Source organism: Solea solea, chromosome 7 (assembly GCF_958295425.1).
Source record: "Solea solea chromosome 7, fSolSol10.1, whole genome shotgun sequence".
Classification (NCBI taxonomy): domain Eukaryota; kingdom Metazoa; phylum Chordata; class Actinopteri; order Pleuronectiformes; family Soleidae; genus Solea; species Solea solea.
This window is the reverse complement of record NC_081140.1, coordinates 19,384,760-19,404,213: the sequence shown is the minus strand read 5'-3', so window position 1 is coordinate 19,404,213 and position 19,454 is coordinate 19,384,760. Positions and strand designations below refer to the sequence as shown.

The following is a 19,454-nucleotide window of genomic DNA, read 5'->3' as shown; positions in this document are numbered from 1 at the left end:
CGCCACCTGCAGAGGTAATTAATCCTCCGCGTGTATACTCGCATTGCCTGACTCAGTCCGACTACGGCCTTAGCTCGATTCAACTGTGCATGTAAACGTACTGACTGACTTGGTTACCCTGGTAACCACAGAGACTGTAATTACAGGGCCGTGTGTCACCCTAGCAGACAGGTGAGCTGCAAAGTGATTGGCTCAGAAGGTTAGACTGGTTTAAAAAAAAATTCCCCTTGTGGCTTGTAATCATGTCAGAGCAGATTACAGCGTATGCGTGTGTGTGTCTGTGTGTGTACGTGTGTGTAATGTTGTGATGATCACAGAGCTGTGTCATAATTCCGCACTAACAAGGCGGTGGCGTGTGATGGTTCGACTTAGGTGGGCATCTAAACGTCACCTCACACTGACTCACAGGTGGCTTCTCTCACGCGGTCACTGTCGCCGCCCTGGTGGACGAGACGTAACAGTGCACAGCAAGGCATCAGCGAGTCATTTTGTCCATGAGGTGTGTATGTGGCATCATAAACTCTTAAAAATAAAAAGAAACTTTTGAAGAAAAGAAACAAATGTTTGACAGAAAACTGTGTACAGTCATTTTCACAGTAGAGATTCATCAATATGGACATGAGCGGAGACAACAATCGAATTTCATGTCAAGTGTGAACTCACGTACGCAAAATGTTGGCGTCAGTGCAGCAGTGGTGCAGCAGTTTGCTCTTAAAACAGAAAAACCTTGTTTGAAATCCTTTCTCTTCTGGTATGTTCTGTTTCTATGGGTCTGTCAAATAACTCTTTATTGATTGATTGGTCCCTCCCAACAGGTGGAGGCTAATTGTTGTGATTACCAGCACATGTGTCAAGTGGGAGTGGCCTAATAAACTCTATTTGTCAAGCACTTAACAAAATGTTACAAAGTGCTTCACGGACCAATCAGGCTCAAGTCAGCCTAATGTTACAAGTCGTCTTTCTTGGTAAGGCAAGGAAAAGGAAGAAGCCCAACAGTTCACACAGTGAGCAAACACTGGGCAACAGTAGGAAGAAAAAAAAAAGTCATAGGTGGGGTCACACCTTGGACAGGTCAGCTCAAGGTCATGGCCAAACGACCATTCACTCTGTGTCCAGTTTGCTTAATCCCCATATTGCTTGTTTTTGGACTGTGGAAAACCAGAGAAAACACACACACACGCACACACACATGGGCAGAATATGCAAACTCCATGCAGAAAGGCCTTGGGTCTTCTTGCTGCAAAGGTATAAAAGCGCTATAACCACTACACCAACCGTGTGGCCTTCAGTCATATATTCATCACTTGATGATGATGATGTTTCTTATATCCCTGTTATACATATGGCTCTGATTAATCTGATTAATCTGAAATATGTAATGTAAATACTATGACAGTAAAATAAAGGAATTGACTACTACATGCCACTACTGCCACTTACACCTCAAACTGAAGGAGATCCAATAATCGATCAGCATTAATGCAAAGCTGGGGTCTGTAATGAGTGTGGCGCGCATATGTGTGTGTGTGTGTGTGTGTGTGTGTCTCTCTCTCTCTGTGGTCAGAAAGGTCAGAAAGGTCAGACGACTGCAGACAAACACACTCAACTATTTTCCATCTGAGCCGTTTAATATTTCTCAGGCTAAAAAATGTCTGATTCACAGTCGACCTCTCTCTCGCTCTCTCTTTCTCTCTCTCTCTCTCTGTCTCCCCTGTCATGAATGAAGGGAGAACTTCCTGTAGTTATCATCTCAAGCTGTTAAAGGACTAGTTCACACGTTTATTCAGCGGCCGGTTAGCTTAGCATAGTGTAAAGACTATGTGTGTGTGTGTATGAGAGAGACAGATGTGGTTGGAGGGTTGTAGTTTTGTTCCCACGACACCAAATGACCTCCACCCCTCTCTCTCTCTCTCTCTCTCTCTCTCTCTCTCTCTCTTCCTCTCTCTCACTCTATAAATGGCTCGTCTGGTGGCATTTAGTGACCAGTCTGACTTAATATGGACAGAAAAAGAGAGAGGATGAGAAAAGAATATAAAAAAAGGGGAGAGAGGGAACAATTTGGTATTTTGGGAAACAGTTTGTTTGTTTTCCGACCGTGCAGACGCATAGTTGCGCGCCAACGCAGCAGGAGGTGCGATCTAACCGTCAACTTGACGACCACTCGAACCACTTAAGTCCTTTAGCTGAACTGGAGATTAAAGAAAGCCAACCTCCCCGGCAGAACATGACCTACTCGCCCCGCTGAAGCACAGCAGGAGAAATACAATCTGACATTGTGTTGGAGTCTATGGGTTACATGACATGGAAGTTATTGAATGTATTTGGCTATAAAATGTTTACTTATGAAACAGACAACGGTCAAGGCTCCTTCGACCACTGGGGGGCGGTGTCACGTCTTTATTGGGATAGGACCAGTGTTGGAGAATGGTGTCCACATACTTCTGTCATCGTCTATGGTGATATTTAATGGGTAGTTCCAATTTCTTTGCAGTGTGGTTGCATGAAGAACTTGCACATAGTCAGTGTCAGGCAATATAAGTTTCTTTATTAATAATATTTATTATTTTATTTTATATTATTTGTCTGTTTATTACGGAGCCCCTAAAAGGTCATGGTGAGATTGCAGTATTGAGCAGAATTCTGAACTGTCCTATAGCATCATGGGTTACCCGTTGCAAACTGATGAAAAATCATATCACCAAACGTTACAGGCACATTCGTACATTATTAGCCAGTGATGTCACTGATGGAGAGGGAGGACTGATATCTGACTCAGGCAAACATAAAAAACACAAGTGACTCACAACATAACCTTCAATTTGTGTACGTGTGTGTGTGTGTGTACGTGTGCGTGTGCGTGTGTGAGTGCGTGTGTGTGTGTGCTTGGTTCCATACGTGGGAAATGAGCTAATATCAGTCTACAGGGTCTAATTTTAGAGTTGCGTCTTTTATTGCAACACCAAGAGCACGGTGAGTGTGCACACGCATCACACACACACACACACACACACACACACAGAGTGCAGATGTTTCCTATTAAATAGGTCTAGGGAGAGTTGAGCTGGGCCAAAACAGTGCCATGAGAAAACACAAGGAGCCACCGAGATCCAGAGAAACAGATGAACCATTTATAAAAAAAACTATATCGCATTGGCCGTCACTAGTTTCAGGTTTTTTGAAATACAGCACAAGATACTTTAGTAGATTAATGGTCCAGTCAAATAAACATCATAAAGCAGGGGATGCTTTAGGGTGAGGCTGCTGCATGTGACCGACAGCAAATCACCTTGTTCCCCAACTCCACCCTGTCATCCTGAATATGGGTGCTGTCACTGTAAGTGAGCCATAGTTGTGGCCAGGTTGCCACATTATTGTTAGTACACACAGTAGTTGCATATTTCCATTTCCTGTTGCTGTCAGTGGTGAAAAAGAAAGTTGATTTATTTTGATATCTGTTTTATTGTGTTTTCCATCTTAAATCTAGGATGTCTGAATTATGTGGCTGGCTGCAGCCCCACTCCATGTCAGCACATGGAAGAAACTATAAAGAAAAACAAAGTAAATGTCAAATAAATGTCTCCAAAGTGGTTTCCTGCCCTAATACAGTGATGTACTGTATGTTCATGTCTCAGATCGGTTTGGTTTTCATTCAATATCGGTCATATTTTGTATGGTCTGTGGGTGATATCCAATAAACCAACTCTAAATGACATAATCTGATTATCTGAGTCACTTACTCTTTTATTCTCTTCATCCGCAAAGCTAAACATTTTAAACCATACTTTGTGCTGTGCCACCAGGAAACTTCCCCTGCCCTGGCTCAGTGTTTGCACCATGGCATCATGGAGGTGTGACCTTCAAAGTGTCCACAGCCAAAATGCTGTGCCAACTGTGATGGGAAGTCATCATTTCTCACTTAGGTTGTGATTCCAACCACAAATAAAACCAAGTAAAACATGTTATGTGTAATGTGTCCAAACACATTGTTGGTGTTGTTTGTTAGGGTCTATGTTGCATGAGGATTGTGTCAGAGCCTGATAAGAGGCGAAAGAAAGCAGGTCTCAGCTGCCACCATCAGTTTGAAACCCGATGGTTCAGATTGACCTGAGTGACACAGACGTACTAAATGAAGCAGCAGCACCTCTGTGAGCACAGGAAACACTGATTTTCTCTATTTTGGTATGGGAGAGTGAATGTCAGAGGAAGCTAAAGTACTCCCATACCCGTGTCAACAAACAACTCAGTAAAAGTAGAAGAACTGATTCAACTCCTTTACTTAAGAAAACATAAGAAAGTACAGACTTTAAAATAAAAAAATTAAAAAAAGAAAAATTACCATCAGTGATACATAATAGCTTTTTTATGATAACTTAACAGAAACTAATCATAGGTCCTATAGCTTGTGGGTTTAAGGTTGGCACAAGACCCAACCCATTCGCCATGAATCATTCTTGACGCAAACAGCATCAAATAGCTCTCTTAAATATTAATGTCTTGCTTCTCAGAACCTGGTGCATTATCGTCTGCAATGCGCCCTGGTTCACGTTCTTCCTCCATGTCGCTCCCACAAGTCCAATAGCTGTACACTCACTCGACACCTTCTCTCAGTTGACTTTACCTCTCTCTACTTCATGTCTTTTCATTGTGTTGTCATTCGCAGAGATTGAAAAAGTCACAAGGCAGTTTTGACAGTGTAAGGAGTAGAAATGACAGAAATGTGTCTTCAAATGTAGGGAGTTAAAAAAAAGTTAAAAGTTTTTAGAAAAAAATAAATACTCTAAAATCTACTTAAGTGCAGCAACAAAGTATTTGTACTTTGTTACTTCCCTCCTCTGGTGAATGGTTTACAAATTGTTTCGATTATATTTAGATTGTCTTTATTTCCAGTTTCCCATCCTTATTTTTTCTGATTAACATCATTTTAATATATCGTAAAACACTCTTGCTATTAGAGGGAAATTCTATTTCACCCCCCAGTTACCCTTTCTAACACTAGATGTCAGTAGTGACTCACTACTGAATATAGTCAACTCTAGTGACTCACTGGTGTCTGGTGCTATACTCAGGGTCAGACAGCAGCAAAAAGAATGATGTGTAATTTTAAGACTTCAAGTCATTATGTGTTGTTACAGGTTACAAGTGCCGTATAGATTTATACTAAGTTCATCATCCTCACAGGTGGTGCCAGGTTCTTTGTGTTTCATGAGAGAAGGCAGCTAACTGTTGATGCTATTTCAAGCTGACCATACTCACTGTGCAGTCTTACAATAATCATGGTGACTTGACTGTACAGTGGCTGCAGGAGTTACATGTGTACATGTGATCAATATGTGTCCATGTTTTGCTGATAATTAACCCTTAGAACACAGAACAATTAGGCTGTTGCTTTTTTATATGTTAAAACAGAAGAATCTGCAATATGGAGTGTCTAAGATCCTTTTTTTTCAGCACAACCAATTATTTCCATTTTCACCTACATTATAAACACACCTGAGCAAAAAGTAGCAAACAAAATATGCGATATAGAATTAATCATAAAAATCCTGAAGATGTGATCTATAAACACACATATTTATTTATTTATTCCCACAGCAACTTACCAAAAGTGCACCTGTGGCAAAGATCTGTGCCGTGTTAATACACTAATACATATATACTATACATTTTAAACTGTTCAAATTGTTGTACTTCTATTAATAAACTGTCCTCAGCTGAATTCTTTATCACAGACTTACAGGCTGGCATAGATTTTGCCTAAATGTGTTTTCCTTGGCAGCCGTGCTTTCTTGTCTCAGGCAGATTTTCGATGCAAAGAAGTGTTAAATGCTGACTGTGTCAACCACACTTCAAAAACCAGAACTATTCCTTTAATTAATAAAAAAAAGGGTAAGGGTTATGATTTACGGAAGCGCATTGCATTCACTTGTTTTTTGAGTAATTTATTTTTTGGTCTGTTTTTCAGAGTAATTTATTTTTTGGTCTGTTCTTCTGAGTAATTTATTTTTTGGTCTGTTCTTCTGAGTAATTTATTTTTTGGTCTGTTTTTCAGAGTAATTTATTTTTTGGTCTGTTGTGAGTAATTTATTTTTGGTTTGTTTTTCAGAGTGATTTATTTTTTGGTCTGTTGTGAGTAATTTATTTTTTGGTTTGTTTTTCAGAGTAATTTATTTTTTGGTAATTGAGTAATTTTTTTCTGTTTTTTGTGCTAGTTTAGAGCGCATTTGAAACAATAAACGCAATAAACTTTTGATTTATAACAACATGGAAAGCTTGTTTAGTTTAATCAAGTTTTAATTTGATCTGGGTTTAAGATACTGGGAGATAGTCCTGTCCTTAAGTCACATAGATGGTATTACCATTAGTTTGTCGACTTTACGCAGGCACCTGAGAACTTTGCGGTTGTTCAGAAGGAAAGCTCATTCAAATCTGTTAGACATAGCAATGTTTCTCCATGATCAGTTGGACAGATATGGCATACTCCACGGATTCAAGATGATGCATTTGAAATGCATTCAGGCTTGCTATGTGGACGAGAAGAGACGATCAGTCACTTTCAGGTTGGAGGTTCTTGCGAGAGTTTGCGATAATTCAGGAAAAAATTACTCAGAAACAACAAAAATTAGCAACAAAAATTAGAACGAAAAACAGAAAAAAAAAATTACTCAGAAAAACAGGAAAACAAATTATAAAGAAAAAACAAACCAAAAAATTAATCACTCAGAAAAACCGGAGTTTTTTTTTCTTCAAATGAATGCAATGCGCTTCCGTAAGTGTTAACCCTTACCCTCTGAATTTGTTTACTGTAGAGCACAAGTCACAGGTCACAAGTGTCGGTCTTCATTCTGACAGTCATCCACCCTGCACTGCTCCTCCTCTCCACTCTTCCCACCTGTGTCACGTCCTGTGTGGTCCTGAACGAACTCTTACTCGCCCTCAGCTGTGTCCTGAAGGCCTTGCAGAACATGAAGTAGATGAGTGGGTCCAAGCAGATGTTGAGAACAGACACCATGATGGTCAGCTCCTTCAGGTAGAAGAAGAGGTTACACTTGAACTGCTTGCTCAGGAAGGCGTACGGGAGACGGACCAGGTGGTAAGGGATGAAGCAGACGCAGAATACACTGACCAGTACCAGCATGTTCCTGCGTGACTTGGTGAGTTTCTTGGAGCTGGAGGAGGCTGGCTGTCTCTGCTGTGCCAGTGACAGCATGCGGGAGGTGCTATAGTAGAAGAAGACTAGGGAGAGGAGGACGAGCAGGAAGATAGTGGCACAAATGATATGGATGGTTTTGTAGAAAAGTCTGAGTGGTTTGCTCTGCAGGACATCGCAGCTCATTCCGACAGGGTCAGAACTGCCTTCTTCCTTGGTGAGCAATGACAACAGGGTGTAGGCACTCATCATGGCAATGAGGATAACCCAGGTTACTGTGGAGGTAACGTGAGCAGCTCGTACGGTCCGAAAGACAAGAGTCCCCCGAGGATTGACGATCTTTAGATATCTGGGGACGAGAGGAAAATGTCAACATGTGATTCATATAAAAAACTGTTCACTCAACACATAGTGTTGTAGTCAAAACCACATTAGCCAGACCCGACACCAAGACCCGACACCAAGACCATGACAGGGCATATATATTTGTAGTTGACTCAATCTCCGTTTCCAAAAGTCTGCCAGTTGGGGCAAAAAGAAAGTTGATTTTAGATGTTGACAGGTTTCAATGTGGTTTCACATGTCAACTGTCTCTATTTCACTTGTGGTTGCGTTCTGTTTACACATGAGACACAGGATATTACAATTGAAATAAGTTAGCAGAATGTGCCATGACCAGGCTGCTGTGACCCCGCCCTCAGTGGTCTAACTGACCTGTTAGCCGCGATGTAGCCCATGAACAGGATGCTGGCATACATGTTGAGGTAAAACACTGGAGAACCAAAGCTGCAGTAGACCCAGTTGGAGATGCTGGCATGGTTCAAGATACGTAGGGGAAGACAGAGGCTGATCAGGAAGTCAGCAGCTGCCAGGTTCTTCAGGTATACAGTCACACTGCTGGTTTTGTGCTGCCGGGCTCTGCAGAAGTAAAAGTTAAGTGTGATGCCATTTAGGAGCAAACCCACCTGCACAGAAAACAAAGACAGGGTGACACAAGGAAGGGTAGAGTCAACTTTGCTGAGACAGAGGGACAGAGAGGAATTTGTTCATCTGTGAGATTCACCAGAAACAGCAGAGAGTAGAAGACGATGAAGAGGATGTGGGCCACAGTATTGACCTTGTCGCAGTGTGTGGAGTTTGTAATGTTCATCTTGAACCTGAGGACTGGTTGAGGGACAAGATAAGTCCAACCCCTCTAGCGTCCCTTATTTCTCTGGTGATAGATGTTTGAAGAGACGAGAATTGGTTAGTGCTCAGCTGTGGAAAAATGGAAGTGGCACAAAACCCGTGGTTAAAAGCGTTTAAACTAAAATAGACACAAGTTAGCCACAGACGTGAGCCCAGCTGGACAGAGTCATGATGAAGCACACGCTCAAAAACTTTGTGATTTTATTTAACAACATAGACAACATAGCATTACTAACTTAACAGGTTCCAATACAGCAATGTAAAAAAAACAACTTTTGTTGCTGTTCAACTTTTCTCACACTTTTGAGTATGCGTGGTGAATAAACTGCTGAATATACACTACCGGTCAAAAGTTTTAGAACACCCCAATTTTTCCAGTTTTTATTGAAATTCAAGCCATTCAAGTCCAATGAATAGCTTGAAATGGTACAAAGGTAAGTGGGCACCCCTTCTGAACTGCTAGGTTAAAAAAAAATTGTAAGGTTACCCAAAACTGAAAAATAATATACATTTCAGAATGGCCTTTTTCAGGGAACAAGAAACGGGTTAACAACTTAGAGCTGTTCTGCAGCAATGGAGGTTGATCAAGCCTTGAAAGTTGGTGCTACCAATTCCTACAGGTGTTCCAACTTTTCTTTATTACTTACAACCCCATCTGTCTGCATAAAAGTGTTGGAACACACTGTGGTACCATAACCTTGTGAGCATCATTTGAACAGTATTGTACTATAGAAAGTAGTGTGTTACCATAAAAATGGCAAGAAAAAGGCAATTAACAATGGAAGAGAGACAGACCATCATAACACTTAAAAATGTAGGGCTTTCCTACAGAGTAATTGCGAAGAAAGTCAAGGTGTCTACAGTCAAGTGAGTACAGTTTCCTTCACCATCAAAACGCACTCAGAAGCTGTGAGAAACTCTGACAGGAAGAGGTCTGGCATACCCAAAGCCACAACAGAATCAAAAGACAAGTCGGTGAGGGTCGGTGACTTGTACAGAGTGAGAGGCACCCTGAAGCAAAACGGCTACCACAGCATTCTGCAGCGCCATGCAGTACCCTCTGGTATGCGCCTAGTTGGTCAGGGGTTCATCCTACAGCAAGATAATGACCCAAAACATACGTCCAAGCTATGCCAGAACTACCTCAGGAAAAAAGAACAAGATGGTAAGCTTGAAAACATGGAGTGGCCAGCACAGTCTCCAGACTTAAGCCCCATCGAGCTGGTTTGGGATGAACTGGACAGAAGAGTGAAAGCAAAGCAACCTACAAGTCCCACACATTTATGGGAACTTCTGCAACAGAGTTGGGAAGAACTTTCAGCAGAATATTCGATTTCCATTGTAGAAAGAATGCCACGAGTGTGTTCAGCTGTTATATCTGCCAAAGGTGGCTACTTTGATGAGTCAAAATATAGAATACATTTTGGTTTATAAATTGATTCCATTATTTCTTTTGTGACCTCAATTGTTTATTTGTTCTATGCTTTCATTTCAGAGTACAATGAGACATTAAAATGCATAATTTTCAATAAAAAACTGGAAAAATTGGGGTGTTCTAAAACTTTTGACCGGTAGTGTATACATACGTATACATATATATATATATATATAGATATATATGTATGTATACATATGTATATATTTAGCATATATATATATATATATATACATATATATGTATATATATATATATATATATATATATATGTGTGTGTGTGTATAGCCCCAGTGTGTATCATACTTAATATAGAAGTTGTGGTTAGAACTTTAGATTGGTCAGAAGACTTAGTACAGAAGCATTTAATGAAATACTCTAGAATTACTGGTTTAATAACAAGAAAATGATTATATATACACACCTTTTTTTGCCTGCCAAATCTTCTGTCCACACTGGGTGGGTTGTTTGCCACCTGCTAATTACACCCCCACCAGAAGAAGAAGAAGAGGAAAATGTGCACCAAGAAATAAGTGAAAAGACATTTCCCAGTCAATACAATCAATACTTCAGGACACACAGGGAGATTCCCTTTCAAAATTCAGGTCACAATTCAGCCACAGTTATGCCAGATAAAGCATTTTTTTATCAGTGCTGACGTTGTTGTGGATCCATGCGTCAACATACCTCATCTCTGTGGTGAAGATGCAGACTACAGATGGCTGACGATGCACTCCTTTAACCATCTTTAGTTCACATGTGGGTAAGTCTACAGTGCATGTTCCAGCAAGACAAACTTATCAAATGTTTACAATCTTCTTCAGTGGTCTGAGTTACAAACAGGAAATGAAGGTCTTCTCCATTTCCGGAGCAAAAATAATGAATGTTTTTTTTTTAGCTGTTATCAGCTAGATTGAACCTCCATCATGAACATCAGGAACTGTTGGCTTCCTAGGTAATTCAAAGTCTGCCTCTAATTTATGTAGATAAGTATGCAGCTTTTGATAATTAAAGATTATTATTATTATTATTAAGATCACAGATGGTCGTTTGTGTTTGTCAGTTTTCCTGCTCGGTTTTGTTTATAGGACGGTGCTTCTTGTTTGTGTCGGCCTCTGATCTCTGCAAATCCACACGCAGATTATGATTTGTAGATTGTAGAAAGTCCATCAAATGTGTGTCATCCTGCAGCGCTCTATGGAGCTACTTCATTTTATTTGACACACAGTTAGTCCTCAGTGGATCAGCCTCTGACTTCTCCCAAGGCCTCCCTGAGCAGATGAAGCCTGTGATTCCTGTAACTTCTTCTCGTGTTTAGATTAGTGCAGATATGGCCACTTCAGAGCCTCTTATTTGGATTCTTCAGAGGGATTTTCCTTTGATGGTCAGTGTATGATTTTTGTAGAGCCTTGTTGAGCTTCTTATTTTAATTTTTTATTACTACACCCCACAGAGTGGGAGTGAAGTATTGTTTTTGGTAACAATGTCTGTGTGTGTGTGTGTGTGTGTGTGCTTCTGCACTTGCTTGCAATATGAACAACTGAGTCCATTTTGGACACACAACCTCCTGATCTGGAGTCAGACGCTTACAAAAATGTCATGGTTTAGTATGTCGTCCAAAATCACACCAAAATGTGATAGTTTAATAATTACGAGGACAAACTGTTTGATCCTTTATCAATGAACGTATTTCATGTGATCCTCTGTCCCTGTCGGGAGAATCGCTGAAGATAGTCCAGTGGACTGGACAAGGACGTCGCATCACTCCTCAAAACATCGTGAGTTCAAAACCCACTGGAGGTATGTGTCTACCAATATGTGTGTGTCTATCTGGGTGTTTCAAAAACAACAAAACCAAACTAAACAACTTACAAAAACTCTCCGTCACATTCCTGCGTTTGCGTCATTTCATGTCGGGCTCTGGGTTTCTCAACATAAAGCCTGAAGTGTCCTCTAGTTCCCAACTTTGGATCAACGATCAAATAATGTACAAAAGAAGTCGACTGGTTATAGTTACCTCTTCTTATAAATATTAATCATTTAAAACGACCTGAAGACTTGTGACAGTACATTTCTTTTCCTGAACCTTAAACTAAAACAATTAAAGAAACTTTTAATGAAGAGATTAGCACCGTAAAACCTATTGTTACTCCTGACGCTTTAACTGTATTTTTACACTGTTGTGTTGAGTAAACAAACACAAACAATACCACTATGTCACTCCTATGTCAGTTTAAAACATGCAATAATATGCTAGAGACATCTTTAAGTTGTCTTTCCTGCATTAGATTAGTTAATATTTTGATGACATAATTCTCAATCATGTTTTAAATGACTTTAAAAATATGATACCATAAATCAATATCTTTCAGAAATGAATTAGATTTTTTCCTTGAATTATTCGGCCTTATACTTTAAATAATTATCGACTGTGACACTTACCTTTCTGCATGTCTGGCAGTCTGAATCTGTGATGGGAAAAAAACATTTTGACTTCCTCCTGCTGAGCAATGACACCAGTGACGTGGTTATGATAACCATGAAGTGGTTTTGCAAGTCAAAACCAAACACAAAGTTTTCATGTGAATAACATCAGTGGAACTGTGTGCGCCTGTGTTCTCTCGGTGTCCCAAATTAGATATAGCTTTATCTTTCATACAAAAACCACAGTAGTGTGGACCCAGAAGGCTTCCTTAAACGAGCCTCGAAACTGAATGTATAACTTCATATCTACCATTCAGTTTATTTGATCAATAACAGTAGACATTTCAGTGCTTACAAAACCATATCCCAACTCCAATTTAAAATATCTTAAATGCAGCCATTTAAAAAATATAACATAAAACTTATAACAACTGCAAGAGTATTATTGCTTGAGAAATGCGAGAGAGGACATGTGTTTCGAGTCCTCTGCCTATACCTTTGTTGTAATTGTTTTTTATTTGAGTCGTATTTCCAACTTATGACTTTACTTGCGGGCCACACGGCGGTTTAGTGGTTAGCACTCTTGTCTTGCAGCGAGAAGACCCGGGTGCGAGCCCCGGTTGGAACAAGGGCCTCCGGGTTCTCCGGCTTCCTCCAAAAACATGCAATGTGGGGATTAGGTAAATTGGAAACCCTAAATTGACCATAAGTGTGAGCGTGAGAGTGAATGGTTGTTTGTCTCTATGTGTGTGTGGCCCTGCGATGGACTGAGAATAACTGATATACACGGCCCATTTTAAAGTTCCTTCTTATAACTTGTTAGTAGATTTGTGTGTCCACTGCCATCCAGTGGCAACAATGTGCAAGTGTAGATAAACAGGGGTGTACTTGCACACTGTGACCACCACTAGGCAATGTAGGATATCCAATAAATGAGCAAATTCTGTATCTATCTGGATTAGGTTTATCTACTTATCTGATATTGGGTAGTGGGTGTAACAGCTCTAGCAGAGAGCTCCAGACTTCCCTTTCACATCATCCACCTGGTTGGATGATGGTCTAGCTCCCAGTTTGAGATTCTAGGAACACCTCAGCCCCGGTGGCGTCTTTACCAGGTGCCCAAACCACCTCAACAGGCTCCTTTCAACACAAAGGAGCAGCAGCTCTACTCCGAGTTCCGGATGGCTGAGTTTCTCACTCTAAACCCATCTGAGAAAGCCCATTTCATCTGCTTCTACCCACGGTCTAGTTCTTTCAGTCACAACCCGTCGCTCATGACCATAGGTGAGGGTAGGAATGAAGATCCACCATTAGATGCCTTTTGGCTGCGTTCCATTTTAGTCGCAATGGTGCGGCAGAGCGAACACAATCTCGCTCCCCCTCGAGATTGTATTGCAACCCCTCCTCACCATGGCTGTGTTCATGAATGTCACAAACAGGATTGGGACAAGGGACCGCCCTGGCGAAGGTCAACACTCACCAGAAAAACAAATCAGACTTACTGACGACTGTCCTGACACAACTCTTGCTTTGGGTGTACAGAGATTGGATGATCCTAAGAAGTGACCCCCTCACCCAATTCCCCCAGAGCACCTTCCACAGAACATCCCTGACAACCCGGCCAAACGCCTTCTCCAAATCCACAAAACACATGTGGACCAAAAATTGTATTCCCAGGCCCCCGTCCAGGATCCCTGCCAGAGTAAAGAGCTGGTCAGGCCTGGACGAAATCCACATTAATCCTCTTCAATCGGAGGAGGAATCTGAGGTTCAATTAATTTGATTTAAAATAGAAACAAAACATTTTTTTCTTTGCATAAACTCTACTGTACAACTTCAACGGCTAAAAAACAAAAGCTTCTTCCCTGATTTTGTCAAAATACAAAATATATATAACTGATGACACTGGGCCAGTGTTTGATTTGTCCACTGTTTTTTCATACAGTCCCCTTAAATTCTACACACTGGACCTGTGTGGAGATGAAGCACCAAACAATATGACTGTGGTAAGTTTTTATTTTTAGAGGAGATTTAGCCCAACAATCAAACTTGACATTCTACTAGATGTGCCATTTGCTTTAAAAAGCAGTTGCAGTTAAACCTTTTTTTGCCGGGAGGGAGCAGCCATTATGTCATGATGTCATGATAAATGTGTGGCTCTGCACTAAACTTGTTCATTTTCATGTGAGGTCTCTAGTCCAGGTAAAAATCAAGGTTGATTATTCTGCAAAATCTTGCCTGTTCGGTGCGTCATTTAAGCCTGAAGCTGTGGAGACAAAAGCAAATCATGTGATCTCTCACAGCCACAAAACCAAACCAGCTGGCTGCAGAAAATGGCTACTACAGCGGCATGAGGCAGGAGAAGAAGTGGACACCACAGGTTTGATGCGCAGTCATCACTGTCCACTTTCACTTCCACATCAGCAAAGGTCAGACTTTGGCATCAGCCTCCCTTTTAACTTTTATTTTCCTCCTATTTTCATTGTTTCAATAAATAAAACACCGCCACACCCCCTTGCACAGTAAACATCTAAACAATATAAACAAAATTAAACATTATATGTGTATACATTTTCCACATTTTTTGTGAATGATGCAGATATGGCACTTGATGGTGTTCTTATGTGTTTTTGGTGAATGTGAGTCAGATAAACGATGAAATTAACTTCCTGACAACTTCCTGTACGACTTTTGAAACATTCACTGCTGACTTCTCCTCTCCACAGTAAGAAATCACTGTCAGCCCAAAGTCTGAATGTCTACACTTCGTAAAAGGACGAAGACATAAGCAATGACTGTGGTTAAAAAAAAACTTGAATTTCCTTGTCTCTTCTCTCCTAAATGTTGCTGAGACCCTAGGTGGTGGTCAAGGACTTCCTCCTCTCTTGTTTCTTGTCTCCTCTCTCCTAAATGTTGCTCAGACTGTGGCCAGTGGTCAGGGATGGCCTCCTCTCTCCCCCCGGCAGTTTCTTCAGCAGTGACTCCCTGAACGTACGACACATCAGGACGTAGATTATGGGGTCGAGGCAGACGTTGAGGGCAGACAGGAAGAGTGTCCCCTCCTTCAGCTGAAACAGCAGGAAGCGAGTGTACCAAGTGAAGCTCGATCCTGACATCTGGCTTAGGGTGTATGGCAGTCGGCAGACATGGTACGGCACAAAGCAGACAAAGAACACCACCAGGATGCTGAAGATGCTGCGGTTGGATTTGCGGCAGACGTCGCTGTTGTTGCGCCTCACGCGGCGGTACGACTGGTAAACCCTGTGGGCGATGGAGGTGTAGCAGAAGGCAAGGACCACCAGTGTCACCCAGAACAGGGACACATTGAAGAATGTAGACCACTTGTGCCACTGCTTACCTAGTGGTGTCTTGAGGTTCATGCAGTGGCGGGAGTTCTCCTCATTGGCTGGTTGGCTGGTCAGCACAACGTTGGGCAGCACACAGAGGAGGAGCAGGCTCCAGGTGAGGAACGCCAGCACCCGAGCAAACACAACACTCTGCAGGAGGTGCAGTGCAGACACGCCACCCAACCTGGACCTGCAGGAGGATGAGGAGGGCGAGGAGGTGTGACGGAAAATCTTGACATAGCGCTCAAGGCTGATGAGGCCCATGAAGACGATACCCACATACATGGAGGAGTAGAAGAGCACGGCAGTGTAGCGACAGATGACCACATGGAGGCGCCAGCCTCCCAGACCCAGCTGAGTGGCCAGCTTGAAGGGGAAGGTGGCGAGCATGAGGAGGTCAGCCACCACCATGTTCTTCAGGTAGACCACCAGACCGGAGTCACTGGGCACTCTGAAGAAGATCCAGGCGGAAACCCCATTCAGGCACAGGCCCACAACACAGATCACAAAGTAAAGCGGAGGCAGCACCTGATGGGTAAAGACACTGCTGAAGTCTGATCGGTTGCTGGTCAGAGGGGTGGAGTTGACGAAATCCATCCCTGGAAATACAAAACAGATGACACGTTCAAAGATCCATGACATGTCGTATAAATATTATTTTTGTTTTGATATAAATAAAACTCTCAGTACCACAACCACAAGCATTCAACCATTAACTATAAAATCCAACATGGCTGATATTAGTGTGAATACATCTTATACCAAGAACAAGCAGTGGAAACTGAAAAATAATGATCACATACAGAAATCAAATAATTTAATTAGGCATAATGTATTGTCAGAGCAAATACAAACTAAAGTTAATGGGAGTTCAGTCTCTGTTTTCTCTGGTCGGTTTTCAGGATGGTTGCAGGTGTAGGTGGACGTGCAGTGGAGGAGCTAACGGTCTGACTCCAACTCAGTCATACAAATACGGTTTCTTGACATTGACATTGAACACAATACAAACCTGGGGACTTCAAAGCAAGTTTAACAAGGCAGTCAGAGATGGCAAACTTCACCCCATTCACGCAACAAGCCTCTGGCAGCCTCTGTTGGTCATATTGGCAAGTGCAAGTTCGGAAACACAAACAGACAGACAGACACACAGACTCACAGAGCCACTAAAAACAATACCTCTCTGCCACTCTGTGGGGTGAAGTAATGACAGGTGACCTCATGGTGAGTTGGTGCTGAGTTTGTATACTGTATATATGTGGCAAAACTTAAGTATCCACTCACACGTCCATAAAGCAGTCCCTTTGTCCCTGTGAGTTGTGCTCTGCTCATTATTCCCCGTCACTTCCCTGCAGGAGCCTTTTCTGTTCCTGACTTGTGTTTACAGTGAGGCACGTGCACTAAAAAAAAAACATCTGTTGACCTTTTTGTCCCGTTGTCCAAACACGCATACTTCCCTTCTGCCTGATTTATCCTTGTCCAACACACACTTAGGCTCCACCGTCCATGCTTAGACAAACAGGACATTTACAGTGACAGAGGAGGACACCACCGAGCAGTGTTTTTGTTTTCTCCCCCCCCCCACCTCCACATTCCGCCCTGACCTAAACCTGTCTTGATCCTGAGCCGGTCAACTGTTTCCTCAGTCGTTTGAACCAGACTACATGGTGCAGTGCTCAACTGTCCAATACATGAAAAATGATAAATGATAACACTGCACATGAAAGAGCTGTGAGTAAACAGGAAAACAACTGTGGGATTATAAACAGAGAAATTCTTCAGCTGCTTCTCAGAGTATAATATATATATATATATATATAAATATAATATGATATAATATAAACCATCATCAGATTACACACACACACGGCTTTGTGCAATGTGTAAATATTACCAGTTAATCGTGAACTCTGAACCTTAACCACGATTCAAATATCAGTCCCAAATATAACCAGTTCCTCAAAAGTGAGGTTCTGCCTCAGTAGGAACAGGTGTTGGTCTCCATGACGACTAGTGCTCCTGATAAGAGTTGGAGGTAACACACACACACACACACACACATACAGCTAAAAACTGAACTTGGATGGTATGAACCTCAACAGACAAAGTTGTTTTTACAACTATCCAAGTATCCATGTCATGTGACTGTGGTTTCTGGAGCATTTGTAAATACCAGTAAACACAACCAGTGACAAGGAATTTCAGGTTATCTGTAAACAGCACGCACAGCTGCATTAACATTTTTAAAATGAAATCAGAGCAGTGTGGATATATCTTAAGGCCAGTTTAGGGCTTTAGTTGCATGTCTGTCATGATTTCTTTGTCCCTTGAACAGCATGTCACTCATTCACTCACTCATCTTCTACCACTTTATCCTCTACATGAGGGTCATGGGGGTTGCTGGTGCCATTCCCAGCTGACATAGGGCTAAAGGCGGGGTACACCCTGGACAGGGCGCCACTCCATCACAGGGACACATAGAGACAAACAACCATCCACTCTCACACTCACACCTACGGTCAATTTAGAGTGTCAAAGGATACTTATTGAGACTGATAGATACTTGAGTAAATGTACAAGTATCTTACCAGAAAATGACTTTGGCAGAAGTTGAAGTCACTTTTTTATAATATTACTTCAATAAAAGTCTTAAAGCATATGACATTCATTGTACTTATATCAAAAGTCATGGTTTCTGGTATAAAATGTTCTTAAGTTTTAGAAGTAAAAGTATTGAAAAAGTGAGGAGTTAGGATTGAGCCATGGTGGCTCAGTGTTAGGGTGAGTTGTTTTTTACCCGGAAAGTTGTGGGTTCAATTCCTGGCTAAGCTAGTCTGTGTCCTTAAGCAAGACACTTGTTGAAACATGAGTGACTCATTGAGACTAGAACAGCAGTAAAAGTTGCTAGAAATATAAATAAAGTATAGATATGTGAATTGTTTACTCAAGTACAGTAACAAAGTATCTGTACTTTGATATATTATAACACTGCTAGCAGTTTTGTAGTTTTCACTTTGCCTTTGTTTCAGGCAAAAGAAAGTGGGTATATTATTAGTAGTATTTTATTTTCAGATTAATGTGTCAATTTAACAGATAGAATGTGAATGTATTCATTTATTTGTGATATAACTAATGGATTAACTCATTAACATTCCCTCCTGTGTTATTAAATATCACAGTGTTTCATCACATACTTAATGTTTACTTCATAAAAACCTTCAAAATCTTTTTGTCACAATGTTCATGTCATTCTATAATAATAATAATAATAATTGAATGATACTGTAGCATGTGCTTAAAATTACTGAAATTGACTGTTCTGTATTCAACCATATTTGGAGAAGTACAATCTAAATAAATGAATTTGTATTTGACTGTTCATTTCTCAGTAACTTCTCTGGTTTCCCTTTCACCGTGACAGTTGAACATGAACCACTTGGCCTTCACTGACACATTTAAGATAAGTTAAAGTGACATAAAGAAGAGAGTTTACTCACCACATTAACAAGAAGATGTTCACTCTGTTTCCATGCAGTCGTCCTCTGGACCTCTAATCGGATGTGAGTGGAGTCAAGGGGCAGTTTAAAGCCTGAAGGCTTCACTTCCCCTCTCTCTCTCTCTCTCTCTCTCTCTCCCTCCCTCTCACTCATGCTGTGCTGACATGCTATAGTCCATCGTGTCCACAGTGTCTCTCTGTGTGATCATGTCAGTTTGTAGGGAACACAGTTCTGAGAACAGTTTTCAAATGAGTGACTGAGGGAAAGACAGGAAGACGAGATGTGTGAAGTAGAGCTGCAGTGAGGAGGCGGGTTTTTCTTGTGATGAAGACCATGTGATGGAGACAAGCTGTGGTGACATGTCCCATATCTGTCCTGGGAATACCACAGGATCTCTCAGGAAGAGATGGAAAACTTAC

At 41.3% G+C, this 19,454-nt stretch overlaps 2 protein-coding genes across 3 annotated transcripts; both read right to left on the bottom strand.

Moving 5' to 3' along the window:
- Positions 1–6,331: 6,331 nt before the first annotated feature.
- On the bottom strand, positions 6,332–10,516 carry LOC131462272 (P2Y purinoceptor 14-like). The gene is made up of 3 exons (XM_058633327.1): positions 10,458–10,516; positions 7,862–8,164; positions 6,332–7,496 (listed from the first exon to the last, which is right to left on the bottom strand). The coding sequence occupies exons 1-3, from the start codon at positions 10,514–10,516 to the stop codon at positions 6,815–6,817; spliced, it is 1,044 nt and encodes a 347-aa protein (XP_058489310.1). The 3' UTR covers positions 6,332–6,814.
- A 3,607-nt stretch (positions 10,517–14,123) lies between these two features.
- On the bottom strand, positions 14,124–19,156 carry LOC131462857 (P2Y purinoceptor 14). 2 transcript variants are annotated; one of them, XM_058634391.1, is made up of 3 exons: positions 19,036–19,156; positions 15,825–16,140; positions 14,124–15,731 (listed from the first exon to the last, which is right to left on the bottom strand). In XM_058634391.1, the coding sequence occupies exons 2-3, from the start codon at positions 16,136–16,138 to the stop codon at positions 15,101–15,103; spliced, it is 945 nt and encodes a 314-aa protein (XP_058490374.1). In that variant the 5' UTR covers positions 16,139–16,140; positions 19,036–19,156; the 3' UTR covers positions 14,124–15,100. The 2 variants fall into 2 exon arrangements, with proteins under 2 accessions (XP_058490374.1, XP_058490373.1); XM_058634390.1 differs by having other exon boundaries at positions 14,124–16,140.
- Positions 19,157–19,454: the final 298 nt, after the last annotated feature.